This window comes from Netta rufina (genome assembly GCF_964035555.1).
Source record: "Netta rufina genome assembly, chromosome: 2".
In the NCBI taxonomy this organism is placed as follows: Eukaryota; Metazoa; Chordata; class Aves; order Anseriformes; family Anatidae; genus Netta; species Netta rufina.
Window position 1 is genome coordinate 70,051,785 of NC_140124.1, and position 23,979 is coordinate 70,075,763.

Sequence of the window (23,979 nt, forward strand, 5' to 3'; positions counted from 1 at the left end):
TACTTTCCCCTAACCTCTGAATCACAACCCTTAATTTAAATGAGCTGAAGCCCAGTAATGAGGCTACTGATTCATGTACTTGAGTCTAAGTGATTTATAAATCATTTACCTTCACAGAGAAAGGAGACTAAATAACTCTGGCACTATTTCTTTTTTTTTTAAAAAAGGAGAGTGATCACCACCTGAAAGAAATACAATACATAAGAGACTGCTCATTTTTACTTACAAAGTCACAGCCTAAAGAGTGGGAAATATATGGGAAAATAAAGAAATCTGACTGTGATGTGAGCAGGACCAAGCATTATATCTCTCTCTCTATATATTCAAACAAGTTGTGCATAACCTTTTTGAAAGTCTGCAGCTAAATTGAAACAAAAAGTGCAGCTGATTCAGCAGTGTCAACTATCAAAAATGCAAGTCACTGTGCAATGGAAGAGCCAGTGCACTATAAACACTGGAAATTATTCCCATGGAAGAGATGCACTGCAAATCACTCCTCCAAAATCAATACCAAAAATAACTATAATTACACAGCTCCTTGGTCAAAACATGTGGTTAATGTTACCAAAAGGAAATCAAACCAATAAAGTCCACTACTCCAAAAATAAAATAAAGTAAACCAAACTAAACCAATCTAAAATAAAGTAAAAGGTGTGGAGAAAAAAAAAAAAAAAAAAAAAAAGAGGAAGAAGGGTATTTGCTGTGTGTTACAAATATATGCAAACATCATCTGATCTGACTGACTGAGCAATATGTTCTAAAGACAACATCTACAAATATACTCAGGCTGATAATCTCCTGAGTGATCTTTAAAATCTGATAGGCAAAACATTTCAGATTTGTAACTGATTCAGGTGCAGCACACACTTTGATCTATAAAAGCCAATGAAAATACAAGGCAGTCATAAATTACAGCAGCCGAGGTTAATGCTTGATAGCACGATGGACAAACCTTACATGTAGCAGTTCAGGGGCTGCCAACAAACACAGCCCACTCACTGGACATGCAAAGATCTCCCCTTAGAGAAGGGGCCACAACTTGAGCCCAAGAGCACTACTCCTTGCCACAGAAAGTAGGACAGTGAGCATTGCCCAGTGCTGCACTGAGTCAGTGAAACAGCAGGCCTTACTGGTGCTAGCTATAAAGAAAAAAGAAAACACACAATCTAGCAATCTTGGGGGGAGGAAGAAATGCATTTTCTTCCTATAGTAGAAAATATAAGCCAGGTGTATTGGTGCAGTAGATGCAAACAGTTCACTGTGAACTGTGTGACCTGCTTTAACTCCTTTTTAGCTTCATAAAGAAAAAACCTGGAGGTCTGCACAACCTAGAAAGTCAAGTGGGTGACAGTAGCACCCTGAAGTTTGAGTGACGGCAAAACAATGTTAAGACGTCTCTGAAGGTAGTCACAGCTGCTGGACTAGACAAATGGAAAAAGGGTACGCTACTGACATCATTAGGATTACTGGGGCAGTGGTTATAAGCACAGGTGAGGTGGGCTGCTGAAAAAAAGAAAAAAAGTAGCTAAGAAATACATTTCCACCTGTAAACATATTTAGACCATTGCTGTCATTTGTTTGGTAAAATTTTTGCTTTTGTTCCCCACCACCTAGTTCTGAAATAACACTCTTCCCCCTCAAATTCCCAAAAACCAACAAAATCCACCACGATCACAAACAAAAAAACAACCACTCCACACCCACAGCCAACCTCTACAGGTTCTCTGAAATCAGGTAAATGACATAGTGATATGGGAAAAAATAAATAAAAGAAAAAAGATGGAGTAGATGCTTTTGGTTTTTGTGGTATGACAAGATAAGAAATTGTCTAAGGGTAATAACAATAGGGAAGTAAGAGAAGCAAGGTAAAAGAATGGTTGAAAAAATAAATGTGGAAACATTATTATTTATACACTATCAAACTAAAGATACTTCTCAAGTACAAAGGTCTGCCTTAGGCCCAACTTTAATCAATATTTTTTTTATTCAAGACTTGGATAATGTAAGAGAAAGTGAACTTATGAAATCCACAGATTACATCAAACTGAAAGGATTGCAAGGTTTCAGAAGTGAAGAATCAAGTTTCTAAAATATTATGCTGAGTCTGGAAGACAGCTTAAAAAGAAAAAAAATTACTTTATTAGAAAGAAAAATAGAACGTGCATTAAAAAAATGTGGTTTTACAGACTAAGCAACAGAACACAGAGAAGCTTATTGGGTTATAATCAATTATGAAGTGTATACCAGTTAACAGTGAGATGTAAAAAGAAGGGCAAAGCTCAATTCTGAGGCATTGTGGTAAGGAAACTTTACATATGGAAAGAGATAATACTTTCTGTCAAGTGCCAGTGTCAGTATCTGCTGAAACAATCCAGTTTTGGGCACCATAGCTGAAGAGAAATCCCTCTGACAGTCCACAGTTGACCAACAATGATAAGAAATGGTGTATTTTTAGTCTGGTAGAAAGAAGTACCTATAGAGCTCTGACAGCTGTTCTACAGCAGGTGAAATTCAAATATGAATTGTTCATTGGAAGAAATGCTACTGAATAGTATCAGTTTAGCCTGAAGCAATTAAAAATTATTGGGGAAAGCAATGGAAAAGGGTTTTTCTAATAAAAGCAGTATAAAAGCTGAAGTAGAGATGGTTTAATCCCCATTGTGGAAATATTTTAAGAACAGATTATACAATTCCTGCTGGAGAAAACAAACACATGCTCTATTCTGCCTCAGTTCAACAATAGACTAAATTGATCAACATCTCCTTTAGACCAACCTGCAGTTCTAATAACACCCATGAGATTTAAAATAATCTGCTCTCCACATGCATAGTCCTGGTTTCAGTGCTATTGTAACGTGAGCAAAGGCCAAAATTTATTGCCTCAGTGACACATTGTTCTACACAGCTCTAAGGCCTGAGATGCTAGGTATTGCTAAATGGAGAAGAAAGTGCTTGACTAACAGGCTTACTATAAACACATACCGTCTTGCTAGTTTGAAGCTGTTGGTAGAAATCCATACCACTAAAGACAGAGCCAGTGGGGACCTTAACTTTGCGAGAGATTCAAACTGACTCCCTAACACATGCCATCGAATTCACATCTGGTAACAGTATCCACTTGAGGAGCTCTATTGATCTCTCAAATTCTCCAAATTTGTAGCAAAGACTGCAAGGCTACATGTCGAAATAATCAAATGACTCAAACAGTGACCAATATTGAATAAAACCAAGATCTGAACACAGTTTACAAGCTTAATTTGACAGTTTGATGAAGCAGATGGGAGATTCTCAGATCTAAGAAATCGCCTCTTCTCCCCGACCCAAATCAGACTTTGGAAGCCAAAGGTGAACAAGCAAAAGCAAAAACCATTCCAATGCTGGTGGTTCCTGCGGTCTTTGTGGGATGGCATGACACGCTGGAAAGAAGCACTGAATGAGGGCTGATGACCTTACTCATGTCTAACTACCTAACACATGGCTGTACAGAGGATGAACCACATTCGTCTTGGAGGTGCACATTAGAGGATGAGGGGCAATGGAAACAAGTTGTAACCAGGGAAATTCTGATTAGATGTTAGGTTAAAAAGAACAGGTCATAATCAGGTTGTCAAGATTGGGAACAAGCATGCCTCAGAGATACTCTAAACAAACCCCGAGCAACCTTTAAGAGGGTGTCTGAGTGTTTGCTAAGAAGCAAAACAAAATACAGAACTTTGAGCAGAAGACTGGATTACTTTTTTTTTTTTTTTCTTCCTATCTGCTCAATCTTGAGTATTAATCCTATTACAGAGCTGAGTAAAAAACAGGGACATATTTGTCCATTGAATACTGCCTTTTAAAATTTGCTTAGCTTCTTTCTGTGACCTGCTATCACATTAGTCTAATGCATCAAAAGACTTCTTTCCTCATCAGGTAGTTCCAGAACATCTTATTTACCAGTGACCCATATTTTGCTGCATCTGACTTATAAAATTCTTGGCTGAAGCAAAGTTTCACATCAGTTACTTCCATTCTCTTCACCCGCAGAGATAAAGATGCCAATGAGAAGAGTGTGGATGGCATGGGGAAATCGTTATTGAAAAGACTGTCTTAGCTTCGTTAAGATATGAAGCATTCTTTCCACTGGTGTAAAACTCTGTTCAAAGGTTATTATGTTCATGGATTACATACTGCCTGCATTTGAAGATACTGCTTGGTGTTACTACGTGCTTCTATGAAAGAGAGAGCAGATCGGTATCCTGTGCAGGAGTTAGAAGAAGCATCTAAGGGATTATTAATTAGTAGACCCCAGCATTATCTCTGCATCTATGGTCTTTGTAAAGATACGAAGTGTAAGGGCCTTTGCCCAACAAAGAAACCAGCTTTTTTTTTTACCACTCTCCACCACTTTACCAGATGTTTTTAGTGGAGAAAGAACAAATGAAAAGTCTTTTCAAAAAACATTGAGGTTATGCCTCTGTAAACAGTAGGGCCAGTTTACAGCCCCTCCTATGCCCAGCCCCTCCTTGTTCCCTTTAAGGAGCTCGCATGAATTAAGAATATGGACAGAAATAAGCAGCCAAAACCACAAAGTGGAACAGGTAGAAGGAAAAAAAGCCATTGTTCAAACTGGCTCAGAAGCACTTCTACTTAATGTTTAACTGTAGTGCTAAATGAAGGGAAAAGCATAGATGGGTCGCCTAACAGGAACCTGCGGCTGGATTTCTTCTTCCCCTCACGTAAACAGAAGATTTTGAAGAAGCTGCATTCAACAGACAGAATGAACTTAGGGAAGACACTTCAGTAACAGGAAAAATAACCTAGATGCTTTTTAAAAAAAAGTCCTTTCTTTTTGTCAGGGCCTTTCCCACCGTTGCGAGTGTTCAGCATAGGGAAGTTGAGGATATTCCTGAAACCAGCTTCCAATAATTTGAAGCCTAAAATATTTTCTTTAGTTTTGCAGAATTTCCAGAGCCTAGTTGATGCAAGCAAAAATACAGCATGTGTTTGTGATTTCTTCTATCTTTAAATCTATTCACACTGCATCTCCCTGGCCTGGAGCTCCTACAAGAGTTGTTCCAGGCTACAGTCTAGCTTGACACATGTAAAATTTAAAAATGTCTCTGCATATACACATAGGCAATTGCAGCAAAACCAAACCAAAACACAAAAATACCACAAGAAAACAAAACACCCCCAACCATTTTTCATGTATTTTAAAAACAAAACAACAACAACAAAAAAAACAACTCCATACATCTCTAGTACTCATAAAGCTGCTTATGCCAAATCGACTTTTATGTGCAGCAGAAAGTCCACAGATTTTGCTGCAGAAGTTTAGCAGGGGATCATCTGAGCCCACCTCTGTTCTCTTCCTCAGCTGAAAAGAACACTGAAGGTAGAAATTGCGAACACTGAAACACAGCCCTTTAACAGCATGACCTCAACAGCCATTTTAATAACCAGCCTGCACATTTTTACATTGTCAGCATACTCAGACATTCAGGGAGGCAGAACAATCTGCATGGATCTTGGTGAGAAGAGCGGAGGTTGCCAGAAGGAAGCGTTTGGAGGGCACACTACCAGGGCTAGGCTATGTGTACATGGCTGAAACATAAGCTGCTTTTCTGCAAGCAAGCTCTTTTAATAGGAATCCCGTTTATTTATTTATTCAGAAGCAGATGGCATCTTCTCAAGATGTTATGCAGAACATGACACACAAAACAAGTATTTTCATCTGAGCATATTTTTTCTAATCAACTCCCTGCTATTCAGCATTAAATGACAAACAAAAATTTAGTCTCCAGAGTCTGGTAATACCCTAGGCTAACTCAAACTAACTCAGGATATAGCAATAAGAGTTGAAATGTAATGACTTGTAATACACTGGAGCGCAGACTAGACAACCTCAGAGTGTTTTGACTTAAATGTTATATTTAAAAAAAAATTAAAGAATTCCAACTGTAGAAGAAAAAAAGAACAATCAGCAATCGTAGTCTCTGTGCTGATGAACAACCATGACCTATGGTTAGTCAAAAGTGTCTAACACAACTTTTTGTATTTATACAAATAGAAATGGAAGCAAAACATCCTATCATATTAGCAATACTGTCATGCAATCACTGAATTGTATGATTCTGTATGCTATTGCAGATAGCTTCCATATTGTGTTTTATGCAATTCCTCCTGAGCCATGACAATTAATCTCTATTCACTGTGAAGTCTAAGCAACCATGACCAAGACTTATAGAAGGCGATCATGTCAAAGGAAATCATCACTACATACAGAAAAGACATAATTTAAAAGGAAGCTAAATACTATCAAATATTCCCCTCTCTATATCCTTCCTATTCCACACCTCTTATACTGCTGAGTGCCACCTTTAATAGAAAAATACGTTTCCTTTTAACAGGGAAGAATCATAATATATTGTGTGTGTGTTGATACACCAAGGTTCATCTACCACACAACAGTACAATGCAGTACATACACTAGGAGCCATGCCTAAACACGCTTTGAAGAGAAAGAAACTTTGATTTTGTTAAAATGTGTAACTCTTATTTTTAGAAGAGTCTGAGACCATTATTATTTAGCTGATTTTGCCTGACTCAAAGTGCCTTTGACAAGATTAGCCTGCATAATTATTTTTCCTCTCTATGCAACATCAGGAATGCTGAAAAGCCTTAACAGGTATGCAAATAGCATTGGAGGCTGCTGATCAAAAATGATGCTTCAGTTTTTCATAATTGTGTAGATTTTTCCTGTTTAATTTTTCCTGTTCAAGTAGATGCCCAGACTATTTCCAAGCACTGCCAGACAGTCTGATTTCATGTTCTCTTTCTCCTTTTGGGAACATATAGCTGAGGTGATGACTCAGAATCCTAAATTCTAATAACTCCATAGAAGGCAGCTGCCAAGCCTAAATCTTCCCCCTTGGTCTGGCTCTCCCACAAGTAACAAGCCAGCTAGAAGTCCAGCCAGCTAGCAGCTTTGCACTAGGGAAAGCCAAGAAGACTAACTGGTAAGCAAGAGCTATTCAGACATCTTTGTACCTCTCCTACCATTTTTCCCAAAAAAGGAACTCTGAATTAAAATAATAACAAAATGATAAAAAGAAAATGAAGAGTTTGGGGGTCTGGGGCTCCTCCTTGGAGGTTAGTAGTAAAACCAACTTACCTGCCTGGTCAGAGCTTTCCTAGCTTTTCAGAGATTAACCTGTTATTGTTTGTAGGGGGAAAAAGTGGACACAGCACACTAAGCAACTTGGCAGCACATATAAGAATGTAATAAATGAGAAAATTATTTCAGGCAACTGGAATAATGATGCTGTCCTTTTCAGTGCTGTATTTAAAAACAAGCAAACAAACGAACGAACAAAAAAAACCACCTCATCTCCTACAACTGAAAAATATTGAAATCAAAATAGTCACATTTTGGCTTTAGTCTTTTAGTTGCTCACTGAGAACAAAAGACAGTTGGGATCCCTGTACAAACTGCTTACAATTCTCTGTTATTATGAAAATTCAGAATTGAAGGAAGGCTTTGCTCCACTTTTAAGAGAGAAATAAAATGCACTCCCATTTGCATCACTTCCTTTGATGGGCTTTACACTAGCTGACCCTAGATAAAAGTTGCTTTCCATGAAGGCAGATAAAAGGTGAACAAGATTTCAATTGTATAGTTTTCTTCTTAATTTGTCATCTTTTTACACCATATTTTTTGAATGTATGAACTCATTTTACACAAATTCACTAAATACCGAGCATTGAAACCTTTATCATTGCAACAGTATGGTATTTAATTTGTTCACTTGATCAGAACGGCCATTTCACCGTGTCTGACTGAGGTAAACGAGACTGATTTGAGGCACAACAAGCACTGGGCAAAGCACTTCTAGGATCTCATAGCAATTTCTGCAGTTTTCTGCAAAATCTAAACGTAAAAACACCAAACCAATTTACCAACCTAACCTCAGCCCCTACAAAAAGTTCTTAATCCTTCTAAGTAAAGCAGTAACACAATTCTGCAGGCTCGAAGAAGTATCTGTGAATACTGGACACATGCCATGAAAGGTACTGACTTATAAACAAGCACTGTCAAAACATACAATGATTGCATAAGTATCCTTGTACAACAAACACAAATCCTCCTTGACTTCTGAGGATTCCCAGGGATGCTGGAGTACCTAAGTTTTCATCCAAAGACTTCAACAGCCTTCTGAAGGGCCTTCCTGACCCCAAAACAGTGCTGCCAAACCAGCCCCTGTGCAGGTCCCTCCTTCCTGGGAATAGCAGGTAAATTGTGTGAGCAAATGTGCTGGGATTATAGCATGTCTCAGCGAGAAGTCAGAGAAACCAATTAGTGCATACAACCGGAAAAGTGTTGTAGAGAGAAAAATAAGTAGTCTAAGTGTAATTAAAATTATTTAAAAATGACTTACTATAATGGATTTTTCTTTTTGGTGTGTTTAAGGCTCATCCAAAGAACTATATGCAATACTCATAACAGGAACACAGGTGAATATTTAAGTATCTCTCCCCCCTAAACCACCACCACCACACATGAAACATCTGAGAATTTGATCATCAAGTTTTAGTAAGTTGTTGAAGGAACATAGCATAGCTTTTCCTTGTGCTGGCTAAATACTAAACTATTAAGACAAAATTATACAAACTGTATAGAGATACTAACGCCAGGTCAACTACAGACTGACTGAATGACTTTTATACAGGTTTATCAGGAAATAAATTTTATCTAGTATTTCCCCTCCGTGCCTTTAACCCAAACATATGGATGCATATGGCCTATTTGTATTACATTACCCTACTGGGTCTGTAATTTGTAATACACAATAGTATAGTAGTAGCTTCTTCAGATAGGCACTGAACAAATATTACACTTTAACTGTAAAGAAACTAGAGGGATCCATTAATTTCATTGGAGCCTAAATTTCACCTGCCACAATCTAAATAAATATATAAATTAATTCAATATCAGACTTCATAGCAGGAATTCAAAAATGGGAAGCAAAGAAATATAAACAATCAGGGACTAAATCCAATTATTTTTTTAATAAGAATTCTCTGTCTTTAAAAAGCAAACAAAAAAAGATTCTGCAAATATATCATATTCAATTATAAGAACTATATTTCATTTGTTTATAAGCATATATATGTGTATATATACAGATAGATAGATATTTAATGGAAAACTTCCCACTTCCTACAAGGACATGAGATAAGCAGTATGTCTAAATTTATCTTTTCACTCTTTAAAAAATATTTTTGTTTTATTTTTGCTGTTCATTGCTCGTGATTAGAAAGGTCATTTCAACAAAAAAGAAAAAAAAAAACAGAAAACAACACACACTCCCTTGACTTAGCTCACTATACAGGAACCACTAAAGCTGACAGAACATAAAGCATTGTCAATGTACAAAGCAAAGAAAGAAGAAAACAAAAGAACTCACTATCTTTCAATATTGCTAATCAAAGATGTAACTTGTGTTTTGTATAAACTTTTAAATATTTAAAACAGGTTTTCAAGCTAATTGCCTACACATGCACACGAAGTAAAAATAGATGATTCTCTAAACTAAAGAACATAGGATAATCAGTCATCCTTTGTATTCAGAAATGAAAACAAAACAAAAAATCACAAAACACACAGTACTTTGTTTGAAATACCCATTATTTTTTCCTACTTGTACTCTTGTAAGAAGTAAAACCTATCTTTGCACTGCCACATACACATCTTTACACAATCATCAACTTTAAGAGAAACCCTATCAGGATATCCTTTCCTTATGCTGAAAATTAATTTTAAATTATCCATGTCAATACAGTTTAATGTCTCGTAAAATAAGAATTAGCTTTGCATTTATAGTTGGTTTCAACTCATTCCTGTATTTCTAAAAAGTGCCCACTGACATTGAAATCTGTCCAGAAAACCAAGGGATGAGGGGGGAACACAACAAAACAAATCTGTTTACACTTGAGGGTTTTTTGAGATGACTGTCCCAAAACCAAAAAGGATGAATGAAAATCTGTATTGTTTACTGAAACATCTACATTTTGTGGTTGGGTTATTTTTTCAAGATAATTGTTTTATACAGTTTTCTAAGCATTTTTTAATGTATGAATATGAATATGGATGGAACTTTTTAAATGATGGAATCCTTTAAAGGATGGAAAGGATGTGGATCTGGAGTAGAGAAAGGGCAGTGTCCCAGTTCACAGCTTGTCCTCTGGAATTTGTTAGAAACAAGACAAGGCTTTCAATTTACGACAGATATGACGGATGATGCTTTCAACTTCCAACTTCCAAAACCAACCAACCAGCCAAACAACCCTCCAAAAAAACACAAACAAAACCCCACAAACTAAACTGCATCTTACGACTTAAATATATATTATTTATATGCCACTCAAGCACAATTGCTAAAAGTTCTCTGTGAATCCACAGAACCTAAACGCTTCCAGAAGTACTCTTAAAATCTGCACGCTAACCCCCAGTAATAACAATAGGACATTCTCTAGCTACTAGCTACTGATTTGATGTGCAAAATGGTTTGGGATGTGGGTGTGCTTGTTGACATAGAAGAGAGACAAACCTGGAATAGAAACGAGAAAAGGATAACCAAGAAAGTAGTCCACATTGCTACGTGTGGACATACAAACACCTAGCTCTGAATTCCACAGAGTTAGCACTGCTAGAGGTTCTTCCCTGTAAGGACCTCAGTAGGAACCTCTCCTAATATCTTAAGAGGAAAACGAATAGAATCTCTAAATGTTTGTACAGTACAGAAGTAATTTCATAAATAAAAGTTGAGTTAATTATTTTGTAATTACTAATGGCTAGCAATGTAGAATGAGGTATAAAAATCCCTCTATTACAACTTTCAGGTATGTCACAGAAAATTTCCTTCCTTTTATGGCAAGAGGACTTACATTTTCTCTAACATAATACCTTTCCTGTAAACAGAGCTTATTCCTGTTGCTCTTATCTAAATGGAAACTTTATCAAAACATATCCTTCTATTTTGAACTTTACACCTTTCAATTTCTTTAGATATCCCCATGTCTTAGTCATTCATTCCTGAGCAGAAATTTCCAACTACATCAGTAATTATTTCATCACATCTCTAATTTAATTCTTCTCTAAAATAATTAGATGCAACATTTTCAGTATTCCCTTCAGATGCATATTAATATGCTCTTTGTTCCTGTTGTACCAAGCTTTCACCAACAGCTTGTCCTAGATTCTCCAACTGTATATACTTTGCAAATCCACTTTGAAACCTCTTACGTGGAACTAGCCTGAGAAGACAGCTAGACAGTTTTTCAACTCCCTCTCCCTCATCCGAGCCCATCTTAAAAACAATATGGCAATTAATGCACGGAAGACACTATATCAGCCAATACATATCATTCACAGATTTGTTACACACCAAGCTTGACTGAAGAGTAATGACAAATGTGTGAGAAACCTTGAGAGCTTCTCTAGCCCAGTATTAATCCAAGCCTTCTTGGAGTTGTCCTCCGCAGCATTTAAACATTCTTATCTGTACTCAGGCTATAAACTCTATTTAGGAGCCAACAAGGAAAATGATTGGTACCAGTTATCTCCCTGCTGTTCATCACATTGCTAATGTTCCAGCTGTAAATACGTCCCTCTGAAGTTTCTATTTTCTTGTATCTTAATAACTATGTGTTTCTCTGAAAGTTTTTGTACCTTTGCTGACCACTGCATTTTTTTAAGATCTCTAATAAATATAAATAAGCACAGATCCTATTATCATAGAATCATAGAATCATAGAATATCCTGAGTTGGAAGGGACCCTTAAGGATCATCAAGTCCAACTCTTGACACCGCACAGGTCTACCCAAAAGTTCAGACCATGTGACTAAGTGCACAGTCCAATCTCTTCTTAAATTCAGACAGGCTCGGTGCAGTGACCACTTCCCTGGGGAGCCTGTTCCAGTGTGCAACCACCCTCTCTGTGAAGAACCCCCTCCTGACGTCCAGCCTAAATTTCCCCTGCCTCAGCTTAACCCCGTTCCCGCGGGTCCTGTCACTAGTGTTAATGGAGAAAAGGTCTCCTGCCTCTCGACACCCCCTTACGAGGAAGTTGTAGACTGTGATGAGGTCTCCCCTCAGCCTCCTCTTCTCCAGGCTGAACAGGCCCAGTGACCTCAGCCGTTCCTCGTACGTCTTCCCCTCCAGGCCTTTCACCATCTTCGTAGCCCTCCTCTGGACACTTTCCAACAGTTTCATGTCCTTTTTATACTGTGGTGCCCAGAACTGCACACAGTACTCGAGGTGAGGCCGCACCAGCGCAGAGTAGAGCGGGACGATCACCTCCCTTGACCTACTAGCGATGCCGTGCTTGATGCACCCCAGGACACGGTTGGCCCTCCTGGCTGCCAGGGCACACTGCTGGCTCATATTCAACTTGCTGTCTACCACGACCCCCAGATCCCTCTCTTCCAGGCTGCTCTCCAGCGTCTCATCGCCCAGTCTGTACATGCAGCCAGGGTTTCCCCGTCCCAGGTGCAGGACCCGGCACTTGCTCTTATTGAACTTCATGCGGTTGGTGATCGCCCAGCTCTCCAACCTGTCCAGATCCCTCTGTAAGGCCTTTACGCCCTCATTTGAGTCCACAACTCCTCCAAGTTTGGTGTCATCAGCAAACTTGCTCAAAATACCCTCTATTCCTACATCCAGATCGTTTATAAAAATATTGAAAAGTACCGGCCCTAAAATGGAGCCTTGAGGGACCCCACTGGTGACCGCCCGCCAGCCTGACGCACCCCCATTTACCATAACCCTTTGGGCCCTGCCCGTTAGCCAATTGCTCACCCATCGTATGATGTTTTTATTTAGCTGTATGGTGGACATTTTGTCCAGTAGGATCCTATGGGAAACCGTGTCAAAAGCCTTGCTGAAGTCCAAAAAAATCACATCAGCTGGTTTCCCTTGGTCCACCATACGGGTGATCTTATCATAAAAGGAAATCAGGTTAGTTAGGCAGGACCTACCCTTCACAAACCCATGCTGGCTGGGACCAATGACTGCTCTGTCCCCCAGGTGCGCCTCAATAAGTCCGAGAACCAACTTCTCCATGATTTTACCAGGCACTGACGTGAGACTGACAGGCCTGTAATTGCTAGGGTCTTCTTTCTGACCCTTCTTGAAAATTGGCACAACATTTGCCAGCTTCCAGTCTACCGGGACCTCTCCAAATTCCCAGGATCGTTGAAAAATAATTGAAAGAGGTTCCGCGATGACATCCGTCAGCTCTTTCAGCACCCGGGGATGAATCCCATCCGGACCCATGGACTTGTAGGGATCCAGGTGGAGTAGCAAATCCCGCACACGTTCAGGGTCAGTTGGGAGTTTGTCATCCCCACCGTCCCGGTCCTCCAGCTCAGGGCACCCTCGGTCCCGAAGCCCATCATCGGCATTGAAGACAGAGGCAAAGAAGGCGTTAAGCGTCTCTGCTTTGCCTATGTCATCGTCTGTGAGGAGACCTTCCCTATCAAGGAGCGGCCCTATGTATTCTTTAGTTCTCCTTTTTCCATTTACATATCTAAAAAAACCCTTTTTATTTTCTCTCACAGACACAGCCAGCTTCAACTCTAGCTGTGCTTTGGCCACTCGAACTTTCTCCCTACAAACACGAACAGCATCCCTGTATTCTTTCCATGACGCCTGGCCCTCCTTCCAGTAGCAAAACACTCTCTGTTTCCGCCTAATCTCCATTAGAACATTATGGAGCCTTCTTATGACATCCCACTGCTAAGCTTCTGACACAACTAAAATGAGCTATTAAGTCTCCTCTGCTTTCCATCTTCCTGTTAGTAACAGTTTCTTAGCAGCCTTTTGAAGCATAACTACTTACTTTCTTTAGTTGCCTCTTTCAAGGAATACTTTCAAAGAAGATAAATTACAATCTGTACTTCTTCATCCCCTGTTTTACAGAGACGTTCAGAGAACTCTTAATACAATAGACTAATATTCTCTTTCTCTTTTTTTCCCAAGTTAAATCTTAGAACTTTCCAGTTTTCAAATATGTTCAAACATAGAATATTCTAGTTGAAAGCAAAAGTGTTTATACTTGTCTTTGTTTCTTAAAGGCTTTTAAAATATAATAAGCTTTAAACCATTTTAAATTAAAAATACTTCTTAAAACAACACCTTATTTTTATGCAATCTAATACTGAAAAATTATGGAAACAATTACTAGAGGAGAATTAACTGTTTAATAACTTGTGGCCTAATGCATTTTAGTGTGTGTTCTTTAATATGTTTACAGTATAAATGGCAAGTACAGCAGATAATTTAGACATTTTTATGTTTGATTTGAAAAACTGCATACAGTTTCACAAATGTACAGCTTCTGAATTTATTTTCTCTTATTTAAGAGAATACTACTTTGTTGTTATAAATAACAGTGGCAGTAGTTTTGGATCATGATTAAACCAGTTTGAGTAAAACAACTTATATAGAGGCATCCCAAGACAATATAGGATCTGGCTATTTCATTAGGTCTCACTTAAAAAACAACAAAGTATATTTGCAATAACTGTAAAATGCAAGGCTGTTACCAGCTGTTAATCAAGCAGATAACAAAACCACCACCACCACCACCACCAACAACAAAAAAAAGTAAAGAAAATCAACCAACCAACCAACCAAACAAAAAACACGAAAAGAAAGAAAGTCTTGATTTTGCATTTTCTTGAATCTAACAATTTGCTACCTTTTACAAGGATCAATGGAAAAAATGAAACAGTTTATTTAATAGTTTTATGCTATGTTTCCCCACCTATAACAGCTTCCCTATAAGGACTTCTTGTTGACTGAAAATTTACCTGTATGCTCATGCTTTCCCCTTTTAAGTAGATAATGTGATGTAGACAAATCTTCCCTGAACCATGCTAAGATTATTTTTGCTCAGCTTTTATGGATCTTTGTATCAACATAAAAAGAATAATCTTCTTGTCAACAGAACACAGATTCATATTGGCAGTTTCCTCAGGGAAGTTATATTCAATCTACTTCACAGTCTTAAGAAAGATGGGAGATATAACTTCTTTAAAAGTTGAAACAGCGAGAGACAAAAAAGAGTTGATGGTTACTATGTCAGACACAAAACCACAAAAGACACCATAAGAATATTTCTGATTGCACTTCCCATTTTTGCTGTATTATCAAAAGCTGTTCTTACATTGCCTAATTTTGACAATGTAGAAGAAAACAAATCTAGTTCAATACTTCTGTTCTATCATTCAAGTCTGATCTTCACTGCTTTTTCTCTGCATCAACATAAGTAAAGTAGGTTGAAAGTGAGCCTTACAAACAGAGCCTGTGCTCACTCTGCTTCATCTTTCCCAAGCTTTTCAAGCATTGCCATAACAGGTATGACAAATGTGCCCTCAGAAATTACTTTTGTCTCATATTGATACAAGTACTGTAGGAGGACGTGATGGCTGATCATTAATGATCATTACCCCTTCTGAGTGGTCAAGAGAGATTTAGACCCCAGGCCCTCAGTCAGTGTAAATTGATGGAACGCTCGAAAAAAAGCACAGCTAACAGCATGACGTTTCCCATTGGCCCTGTAGATGTAATAACTTTTGGTGAAAATAACAGGAACTTTTCTATCAACTGAGGCTGAGGATTTTATTTCCAAAATGCTTATTTTTTGAGAAATTTATTTCCCTTTATATATATGTATATATACATATACATAGAAAGACATACACACATATATATTATACCCAGAGTTCCCATTAAAGGTTTTTCAGGGACAGAATGTGCATCTGTATCCCCATGTGTGGGTGTCTGCCTGTCTCTGTCTCCAGAGATGTACCCTCTTCCCTGCTGTCACTTCCAGAATGCTGATATAAATGAGTTTGTCCTTCAAGGAGCAGTTAGTTAGGCCATAATGTAACCTGGGGTTGGGGAAGTGAGGGAAAGCAATGGAACCACTCTTATCAAGAGACACCCTTTATAGCAGTTCAGCTGTATCAAAAGTCGACACCATCAGTCTTCAAATGGACAAAACTGCCATTTCTGTTCAAAGAAGTGGAAGAGGCCAGAAGGCAGAAAAAGCAAGAAACTGGTCATTCATACCTTCTGTTCACTGAAAAACAGCCTTAAGCCTCAAGCAAGCCCTGCACTTAAATCCTACTTTGTCATTATGGTTAATACGTTGATGCAAGACAAAAGATTTTCACAGGAAGTTCTCGATCCTGAAGCACCACCTAAAGTAACAGTATTCTGTACAACATAACAGAAACTGCACAAGTGATGGAAGAGGTGTACAAAAAAACCCAGAACAATTTGGGATAACAGATCAATTTTACACATAATATGGACTGTCCAGTCTACCATATTATGTAAAACTTCTGCATTTATATTAAACCAGAAAATAACAGATAAACAAGAAATCATTAACAATTTGGAATATTATTTTAGTTGAGTAGAGAAGCTGAAGAAACTGAAAATGCAGTAATACAGATGGAAAATTTGGTAGTAGGTTAAAATGTTGCAGTCTAGTGCATAATTGAAGTAATAATGTGAACTCTTCAAAAGCAGATTCTAAATGAAATGCAACTTCTGAAGAAAAAAAAAACAAAGTTGTCTCTAAGGTTGACTAAATGGAAATTGTTTTACTCTGAATTAATGATTTTATAACAAGGAACGGCTGAGGTCACTGGGCCTGTTCAGCCTGGAGAAGAGGAGGCTGAGGGGAGACCTCATCACAGTCTACAACTTCCTCGTAAGGGGGTGTCGAGAGGCAGGAGACCTTTTCTCCATTAACACTAGTGACAGGACCCGCGGGAACGGGGTTAAGCTGAGGCAGGGGAAATTTAGGCTGGACGTCAGGAGGGGGTTCTTCACAGAGAGGGTGGTTGCACACTGGAACAGGCTCCCCAGGGAAGTGGTCACTGCACCGAGCCTGTCTGAATTTAAGAAGAGATTGGACTGTGAACTTAGGCACATGGTCTGAACTTTTGGGTAGACCTGTGCGGTGTCAAGAGTTGGACTTGATGATCCTTAAGGGTCCCTTCCAACTCAGGATATTCTATGATTCTATGATTCTATGATTTGCACAATGCATACACAATAGAAAAGATAAAATTACACTCTGCTGCATTCAACAAAGAGGTTGAACTAGTAATTTCAGAAGTTAGGCAGGCTTTACGTAGGACTTTAACCCATTTCATTGGCTTTTGTTTCCACTAATAAAATACTTGGTTGCTTTCCAGATCACTCAGTAGAGATCATGCCACCATCCAAGTGCAATCTACAAACACACTGAAAAAGGAAGTTCCTGTCTCAAGTCTTTTTTTGGAATTATGTTTTACTACCAAGATGAAACAAAAACAAATAGAAGGAGCACTCAGAGCAGCTTCTATCTTTCCAGAATGATAAAAAGGAATCTGAAAAACTGCAATACATCACTCCAACTTTCCTCTAATTGTACCATTTGCTCTGATTCCCACAGCAATGACAGCTTTCTTTTGCTTTATGGAAGGGTACTACATGCATCGTTCATGGTTCACAAGGACAAATACCTTGGTTCACCCCTTACACACCTTTGTCAGCTGTGATGCTCTTGAGTCTCTTGAGGGTGGCCTAATTAGCTGTGCTGCTGCCAGCAGCCTGCTCAAGAGGCTCCTCATGTAATACCAACTACCCAGGCACATACAGGGAGAGGGGAGAAAGTAACTGGGAAAATGTGGGAAGGAACTGGGTGAGATTTCCTCATCCTAAGAAACAGGGAGGGTTGAACGCCTTTCAGATCAGCTTGGCATTACTTCAACATCACCTTTCTCCCTAGTTCTAATCAGCTCCATATGTGCTTCTACACCTGCTTGGTTCCTGTAGAGACCAAGACAACCAAAGAATGGGTGCTATTTTGCATGCTGTTAAGAATGGATTTTTGGTTTTCCAAATCTGTGGGTTTTAATCCCATAAATTGTCTTGGAGAAGGGAGAGAACAGATAAACAGAACTTGAGTTCAATCAATCTTTCAAGAGGTCTGGCTTTTCTTTCTGAGCTAATTCTATTGTTTCAAGATAAGAACAGCACCATCACCCAACTGAAAAATCAGCAGACACCTTCATTACTCATAGGCTGATATACTCCTATCATTGCATTGTCAGACAGCCTACTGCACCTGCAAGTTATTCATCTGGTTTAGTATGTGCAAGGAGGGAGATGCTAACGCTACTGTGCACACTGGTGGTGCAAGTAATTCACTGCATTTCTTGTATTTCTTCTTTTCCCACATACCAGCCACCAGCCTACCTTATCCTAATTATACCAACATATGCAGCTAGACGGGCTTTTCGCACTCATTTTATACTTTAAGTTTTGCAGGCTCTTCTGTCCAAAATCTCTCTCTGTGTTGCATTGATTCTCAATTACATCCACATATTGGACATTGTTAGCTGAATAAAAACCTTAGTGACTGTAGGGTGATCCAGAGGAAAAAAAAAAAAAAACACAACAAACACATAGCAAGGCAGTTACAATTTCCAAAGCAAGGGAATTGGCCTGGTTTATGGTAAAATTTCACAGAGGGTGAACAAACTATCCAGTGGTTTAGTCCTTTCTAAAACTCCAAGACAACTCTCTAGCCTTGTGTAACTCACAGATTGTCTTTAGAGTTTCAGATCTTGTGTACTCTATTCAACGGAAATTCCCTGGAGTGTACTGTGTCTAAAAATTGTGTCTAAGATTTTTTTTAATTCAATTTTGATGAAGGAAGGAAGCTATCAAAAACTTGAAATGTATCAAAACCTACTGTCAAATAGGAGGCCATTTTCTGTCTTGCCTAGTTTTGAATAATACTTATTGCTTGTAGGCACCACTAAATGTTTTTCCACAACATTTCAGTTTTTTGGTGTTGTTTTTCTGTTCCACTGATCCCTTTAAGAATTACTTCAATTAACTTTTAGTAACAGCTGTTGATCGCCACAGCAATGTTCGTTAATGAACAATTCCCACTTCTTCCATATATCACCCTTCTTAGACTTGCATGTACTTTACTACACCATTGACTTTGTTTTCAAGGCCAAGCCTTTAAAATATAAATATTCAATACAATAATTTGGTTTGTTAAAATATATACTTCAGACAGCAGCTAGATTTTAGTGTGCTGAAACCACCAACTCCCAGAGCAAACACTACAGTTATTTCATTCCCCTGGCACCCCTGCATATTTGTGTAAATATTTGCTGGTTGCCTTTTCAGAGACTGTTCTTCGGAACAAGAACTACATCATAGCAGTTGGTCATGTGAAAAGCATAACTAGGTGCTACAACAATACTAACATTTCCTAGTAATTCCAGTAATAAAATTGGGATTTTCCTGTGTATACAAGTTTTTTTCTTGTTTGTACTCTTATGATTAAAAAATAAGAATAAATTGAGGCTGGGGAAAAACACACAAAGAACTGACTAAATTGTGAAGAGTTTCACAAGCATTCATAACAATAATCCCCAAATTCAGACCACTGCTTTCATATTAAAATTTTAAATGTTTTTTCCAAAATTGCTTTTTAAAAAAAATCAACAGTGAAAACAGGTATGATCATAAAAGTTGTCTAAAATATATTTGAAATGTAATTTGTATTTTTCTAGAATGCTTCAAAATTACACCTTCCAATTAATGATTTCTATTTTGACTAACTGGGATTTTCCAACAGAAATGTTTTGATAAAAATTTCCTAAACCAGCTCAAGTACAAAGTTATTTTTCAAAACATGCTTTTGTCTTCCTGACAGCATCCTCCATGTGGAAGCTGGAACTCTTAAAATTAACAGAAGGTGTACGTGGAGGAGGTGGGATGTTTGGAATGAGTGCTTCAAATGCCAGATCTATCATCCGTATTATTAATATGTCAGATCTGGTGCATATGTAGAGCTAGTGTTGAGGGTACAAATTTGAAGAAGTTTCTGCACAGCGATCGGTTCTTGTGAGGCATGGTTACCGAGGTGTTGACAGTGCTGAAAATGTGATGAGGTGTCCATTCAAGGCAGGAGGAATGTCCTGAGTAAGGGATGAAGCAGGATTCTGAACCGCCAGAACCCTGCGCAGGGGAGGAAGGAGAGCGTCTATTTACCACCTTTTAATGAATAGCAGTGTGACGTTAAAAATAAAAACAGCAAAAAGTGCAACTTTAACAAAGAGATGAAGAATGTGTCAGTGCAGGAAGCTCCAAGGTCAGGCTAGTTCTAGTAGATGGGGCGGCCCCTCTGGGCTTCTCTCTAAGCAGAGGTCCACCCACACGTTGTGGAATGGCTGAGTAGGACCCTGGGCTTCTGTGAAAAAGATATCGGTCACAGAAATCCTAAAATGCTAGGAAAAGAGCCTAGTGTCAGATATAACCATGGTCTGCAAAATATTCTTCTTTTGTAACTTGCTTCCACATTTGTAATCAGAAAGTTACTGCTCGATTTGGATGTTACTCCCCAAAAGTTGTAGATAAGCGTAAGTACCCACAAAACCATAATAAATTAGGACATTTGCTTCTGCGTCACAGCAAACTGCACACCTCAGCTTGGGGGCAGTATGGTCAGAGAAGGAAAGCCTAAGATAATGTACTTGAACTAATATACCTCCAGAAACAGATAGAAGACAAATATACTGCATATTTTTGTGCTACCATGTATTGTGGCTATCTCCTTGGTTCCCCCTTTTTTGATCTATGCCTTAAGGTCTTGCAAAAATGTAAGTGTAAGAAAAATCTCATATTCCCACTACCCCAAGCAGAGTTTTCAATATTAGATGGTCAGACAAATGCCTCAGAAAAGCTGAAGGAGGTGGTGACAGTTGAGGGACCTGTAACACCTCAGTGAAACACATTAATGTACCTCAGCTAATATCTTATATGTCACTATCATTCCTGTGCAGACCTTTCCGCTTCCACTTGATGCCCTATAACAGGCCTTTGTGATACCAGTATTACCAGAGTGAAAGGTTGCTGGGAGTGATGTAATCATTTGTGGTTATTGACCTACCCAGTAAGTTTTTTATGTTGTTTTTTTGCTTGTGTGTGTGAACGCCATGAGGAAAATCCAGGATGCTGGAGGCAGTGCTTATCAGCCACTTCACTAGGAACACCATCATACTACAAAATGTGCATTAATTATCATGAAACCATCACGTGTGTGAACACACTCATCTGCCTCACCTACTCAGAAAACTTGCATACTGGCATGCACCTCTTGCATTTTCCCCTCCAGCTTTGTTTACATCCTCTGAGATTTACATTCCTTCTTTAGCCCATGCAAAGGACGAGATATTCCTGGCATCAGTGTGTTCATTACCATGGTTACCTAGTTCAACTGCAGCAAAATGGGTTGGTCCATGACCTGACACCACAGCTCCAGAAGAGCATTCCTCCCTTATCCACTGCTTTTCAACCTCTCCTGCAACAGCAGCTTTCCCTCCCCCACCCCCAAAATCTGTATGTAAGCAATAATGGGGCATGCAACACAAACTCTCACAAAGTCTTTAACATATTTTTATGCCTGTAGCTTGTCTCTAAGCATGTTTTCTTGCAGGCCCAGTCCTTGGGTTTCAATATTTTTTTCCAGTAAGCTGTCATCAAAAGAATACTTGCAGATTTTACCCTTTATTTGAAGAGAACGTTATACTTGAAAATTTAGCTTCGGAAGCATGCTTACAACAACAGCCTAGGTCCATCATGGAAGAATAAAAGTTCGGGACATCAGCACAATGACTGTCTTAATCCAGTCTCTCAGCAGGGTGTGGGGAACGAACAGCTTTTCCCCACACACAAAAACACTTTGGGTTTATTTGGTGTTAAAAATGCACAGTTTATTCAACTTGTACTATAAATCTACTGAGATATTACCATGTCAGACATTAAATCTAAATAAGATCTCAATATGAAATGAGGTATAAACAACAAAATATTGATAAAATATAACGACGACAGAATTCAATCCAGACAGAAGGCATATGTATCTGCACAACTGGCTCAAATTCTCACCAAAATAGAACTTAATCTTAATAGAACTTAATCTTAATAGAACTTAATGTATGCTTCTAATGTTCATAACAAAATTGAGTCTGACATATTTAAAGAAACTTAAAGCAATGATGCTATCTCTTAAAATGGTACACTGAATATGTGTACCACACGATGTCAAAGCAAACACAGATGTATCTTATGGTGACTTTGAAAACACAAATATCAATGAATCTCTGTGAGGAAAGCAAAGGCTGGTAAAATTCAAAATGGCTTTATAGTCATACAGTTATGTAAAAATAAAGTTGTGAAGTTCTCCAGACTTGATTTAACATGGCTGAAACAGAGTGGATAATTTGTTTACATCTGAACAGCTCAAAAGATCAGTCAAATGAAAAATCTACATAAAAAAGACCAACTTGCACACTTACCTTTTCCATTTATTGTTAATGCTGATGCAATTGTGGCTGTTACTGGCACTGGCAATTGTGGCACTAATGGATGTATCCTTGGTCTGCTCCCCATCCTGGCACGCTCTGCACCAGGTCCTAATAACGCTCCCACTGGTTTTTCTGCTGCTACTTCTGGTGCTACAGAGTCTTCTTGATCCTGGTCTATGTGGTCCATTTTATCAGGGCTTTCATTCTGGAAGCCATCAACAGTTGTCCGGCTCTTAATTGGACTTTTGGGCACTAGAATTTTAATACCTGATTTTGCAAGGTCCATATTTTTCCTTCCAGAAAGAGATGGTGAATTGTTTTTCCGGAACTTCTGGGTGGCAGTAAAGAGTTGATTATTTTTTGACTCATGGTCTTTACCCATAACTAAAGATTTAGTGGATGTCTTTGAAAAAGAACTATTGGTAGATCTAGAAATTTGTTTTCTGGCATTATTTGGAGAGGTCCTGTTTGTCCTGGTTAATGTGCTTTCTTTCTGCTTTTCATTGTGACGTCTGTTAAATTCATGTATATATTCCTCACAATTAACAAGGTGCTGTTCTGGCTCCCAGGTATCATCTTCACTGTCGTATCCTTTCCATCGCACCAAATATTCTGTTTTTCCCTTCTTGTTTTTCCTCTTGTCAACAATTCTCTCTACCTGTTGAAAATGAAAATTAAACATTAGATATGGGCAGATATGCAAGTCAAGTGAGCAACTATTATGCAAACAATTCTTTTTTAAGTGTAGATGGATTTAAAATTACTGTTGCAGTTCTGTACTTCTGTATTGTAGCTCTGTATCTCATAGTCTTTCATTACTGACTGAAAACACCCTTCTTTAAACTTCAGATTGTTATTTCTGTCTAATACAAGATGTTCTAAAATACCAAAGTTATTCTTCAACACGCATTTGATATGCACAAGAACCTGAATAAACATATATTAACGATCGGCACTGGCCCCAGCTAAGTTTCAATACCAGCTTCAACATCTTAATCAATGCTTCTCTGAATATAGAGACCATGTTCAAATATACTGCAAAAACAGTTTGTTTACCTTAAAAAAGTATCAGTTTAGTATTGTTTAAATAATTTGCTTACTTAGCATAAGGCATATGTGAGAATCTTTTACTTATGGTGAGATATCCTTTAGTTACCAGGGACAATATGGTACAGCTCAGAAATTGGAGCAAATACGCAAGAATTTTTAGAGTTTGCTTTGTCTTCTGAAAACAGAGAACTTGTTTTGGCCAGAGTCTTTGATACACATACTTGAACCAATTACCATGCCTCACTTATCTGCAAATAGAGATGGTATTTATGTCACAAGTATTAAGCATGCACATGCTATAACTGCATGTGGGAGCCACAGGCTAGAGGAATTCAGGCACTGGAGTAAAGCACGACAGGGCAGACAGCAGCAGCTGCAGAAACAGAGCCTCATGCCTTGTACCAAAACTACTGCCAGTCATGCAGCACCTCAGAAACTGAATTCTTTCACAGAAGAAAAAAAAAAAAAAAAAAAAAAAAAAGAAGAAAAGA

At 38.4% G+C, this 23,979-nt stretch overlaps 1 protein-coding gene across 1 annotated transcript in view; it reads right to left on the bottom strand.

Annotated features, from left to right (window-relative positions):
- The window catches only part of CDYL (chromodomain Y like), a 104,508-nt gene that overhangs the window by 32,850 nt on the left and 47,679 nt on the right, over nucleotides 1–23,979 (bottom strand). Inside the window, exon 2 of the mRNA XM_084282808.1 lies at nucleotides 22,430–23,096. Within this exon, the coding sequence (XP_084138934.1) occupies nucleotides 22,430–23,096 (667 nt within the window). The remainder of the gene's footprint in view (nucleotides 1–22,429; nucleotides 23,097–23,979) is intronic.